The 3,297-nt window shown below is 39.7% G+C and overlaps 1 protein-coding gene across 3 annotated transcripts in view; it reads left to right on the top strand.

Moving 5' to 3' along the window:
* Nucleotides 1-3,297, top strand: part of KCTD20 (potassium channel tetramerization domain containing 20) — a 25,045-nt gene that overhangs the window by 8,902 nt on the left and 12,846 nt on the right. For all 3 annotated transcript variants that reach the window (XM_015419443.1, XM_015419445.1, XM_015419444.1), the window contains 3 exons: nt 430-604; nt 2,105-2,207; nt 2,697-2,817. In XM_015419443.1, coding sequence (XP_015274929.1) covers nt 430-604; nt 2,105-2,207; nt 2,697-2,817 — 399 coding nt within the window. The remainder of the gene's footprint in view (nt 1-429; nt 605-2,104; nt 2,208-2,696; nt 2,818-3,297) is intronic.

Raw genomic sequence — 3,297 nt, forward strand, 5'->3', positions numbered from 1 at the left:
TCATCTTGGTGCTGGGGGGGGGGTCAACAGTGGGAGGGCTTCTAATGTCCTGGCCCCACTGGTGGACCTCCTGATGGCACTGGTATTTCTGGCCACTGTGTGATACAGAGTGTTGGACTGGATGGGCCTTTGGCCTAATCCAACATTGGCATATCTTATGTTCTTATGTTCTTAAACCAACAGTACTAATTGTCATCACCACAACCAATAATAACTACATACAATCTAAGTCAGCAGTATGTCATCTTTGCCTCATACTGTTAGATACATCATCATTCCCTATAATTGAGAGTTAATTAACCATGCCAGTCACTCAACTGTTGCTTGGTCTCCTGTGTTTAGATGCCAAGTTCAGAAATGCAATTCACCTAAAAAGTCCTTAGTGTTCTAATGCTCTTGAAGATATCAAAAGCGTTTTCTTCCCTGCAGGAGGTAAAAGAAGTCTAGACTACTACTCCATGCAAGAGCATGGAAATAGTTGTACCAGCTTGAACAACAGTGGACAAGTCCAGGCGCAAGAGAAAGTGACTCTGGTTGTAGATGGCACTAGATTTGTGGTAAATCCTCAGATATTCACAGCTCATCCTGATACTATGTTGGGAAGGTAAGTAGTTTTGTTCCCTTTTAAACCTGACAGAACCGAATCCTTCTCACAGGGAAATAGATTGCAGCTGCTACTAAGATCTTAGATATTGCTGAAGAGCATATATATGAGTGGAACAGATTTCTAATTTGGTGAGATATTAATATATCATTGAGAGCTGCAATCCTAAATTCTTTGGGCTTGGTTCAACAAAAGCTCAGCTTTTCTAAATTCCATTGGAATTTCAGAGTGCTTAATTGTGTTATATAAAAGTATATCTCATTGAAAGAGCATCCAAGCAAATGTGTTTAGGATCAGAATGAATTTTAGGTTGAAGATATTTGAAGGGGGCATTCTTTAGCTTCATGAGAACATCTCACAGACTGAGAGTGCAAACCACTTTAGAGAGTAATTTAACATTTTGAAGGAAAGTAGCTTGAGGACATATCCACGCATTACGTGGCTTTTTTCTTTGTTAAATCTATACTGATCAGAATATTCAATTGGATATCTCACCTTTGCTTTCCATTTTGCATTAATTTTGTTTTAAATTTATTTTATGTGGTATATTAAAATTATTTTCTGTAAGCTGCCTTTAATATTTAATTTTAATAGAAAATACAAATATACACATATTCCAAATAAATGCATTAACCAGAGTCTGCATAAACAGCAAGAGAGAGACTCAACCTGAGTGTTAACCTCCAAGTGTGGGAAGGTCCCTCAGGTCTTCAGTCTCCACACTAGAGTAATATTACTTAGTTTGTGGGAGTTCCTATGAAGTGATAATGGTGGTGGTGGGGTGGGTGTGTATATATTTGAAGAGGGTTTGGTGAGTCCCCACCTACCCAAGCTTCCCCTTCACCTCTAACCATTTCTCCTCAGCTATCTCAGCTGCTCCCACCTGCTCTTCTTTTTAATTCCCACTGGCCCTTAATATATTTTATAAGAATTTGGTGGCAACCTGATACTAACACCCAGGTTGGCTGCCATCATATCTAGTTTGAGAGGGGTTGTGCTGCGCGCTCCTGCACAATCCATTTTGCCCATGCCAAATCCTTAGCATTAGCTCCCTCACCCTTTGCATTGAATGACCCAGCAGCACACGCATCCTCAGGCCCCTAAGTTCAGCAGAGTTGGGCTGTGTTGGGCTGCGTGTGAGGTATGGCTCAGCAGGCACAGTGTTAATGGACTAGCTGGCATGGACATGGCTGATCAGGTACGGCAGCAGCAGGAAGGGCAAGGTGGGATTTTGCTAAACTGTTGAGATTGAACTATACTCCAATCTACTTGCTGCTGAAACAGGATTGCACTCATGGTGTTTTACTTCTTGGTCCTTCTTGGTCCTTGCCCTAGTATGGCATCTACAGGACCTTGCAACTCTTGCAGTCTCAAGTAATGTCCACATTTGGATTATTCTTTCTTTTGGTGAGCTTAGCATGATCTACTTACTTTACAATACCACTTGTTGTTTGGGAGCTAGCATGGCAACAAGTTTACAGCTACCTTACTACCTTTCAGAATGTTTGGACCGGGACGAGAATATAACTTCACTCGGCCAAATGAGAAGGGTGAATATGAAATTGCAGAAGGAATCGGCTCCACTGTATTCCGGACAGTGCTGGTGAGGAAACGCCTGAAGTTGAGGAGCTGGAATTGTCCATCCTCTCTTTGAAGTCCCTTTTATTTTTTTTGCCTTCACCTTCAGAGCTTTCAGTTTCTCAATAAGTATTTTACACTCTGATGGTACATCTTGGGGGTTTTCTTATTTCCTTCCTATTTTCTGTCTCTAAATTATGTTTGAAGATCTTTTACATGTCAGTATGTGAGTCACTCTCTGTTTTTCCTCTTTTCCTTTTTTAAAAATGGTTTTCTTTCCCAGCTGTGGTAAAATGTGAAGCTAACAAAAAAATCCCAGGCTTTTAAAATAAAATACATGGTCTGAGAGCATATAGTGAACATTGTTAAAGGTAAGCAGCTACCCAGAATGGATTGCAGACTTCTCCAAGGCTGTTTGTATCCCATCTGAACTTCTGGAAGGAAGAACAGATACAAGCCAAATACATTAAGTTAGAATCCACCTGGACCTGCTTTATCATATTTGTCCTTTCAGGATTATTACAAGACTGGAGTAATTCACTGTCCTGACGGGATTTCTATTCCTGATCTCAGAGATACCTGTGATTATCTTTGCATCAATTTTGACTTCAACACAATCAAGTGTCAAGATTTGAGTAAGTGTATTTTGTATTTCTTGTGTTAAAATTTGGCAGCCATTCATTATTTACAGTAATAAAATCAAGCCAGATGAAAACATGAGATAAGAAATTCTGAGATGTATTGAAATTGTATGGAATTGTCTTTATAGTTCAGATACATTTATATTGTATTTTTGTATTATGCATTCTCATAGTGTTCTTTAAAATTTTGAATTCAATTAAAAAAAGATCTGAGTAAGTGCAGTGAAGCTTAAAGGAGAGTCATGTACATGCTGTATGCATTGGGGCCATTCTATGTCAGGCCCTGCTCTGGTGGTTACATTTTTATCTTCTGTGTGATCGTAAAGTGAACACAGCAGATTGCGTTGGATCCTAACCATGTTTTCTGTTTGTATTGAGCTGGTCTTTGGAGTGGTGGCATAAATAAGTAAATAACTTCTACCCCTGGAGAAAATAGAGGATTTCCCCTGATTCCCCATTGTATTCTGAGGGTCC

Source organism: Gekko japonicus, unplaced genomic scaffold (assembly GCF_001447785.1).
Source record: "Gekko japonicus isolate JY-2015 unplaced genomic scaffold, Gekko_japonicus_V1.1 scaffold591, whole genome shotgun sequence".
Taxonomy (NCBI): Eukaryota; Metazoa; Chordata; class Lepidosauria; order Squamata; family Gekkonidae; genus Gekko; species Gekko japonicus.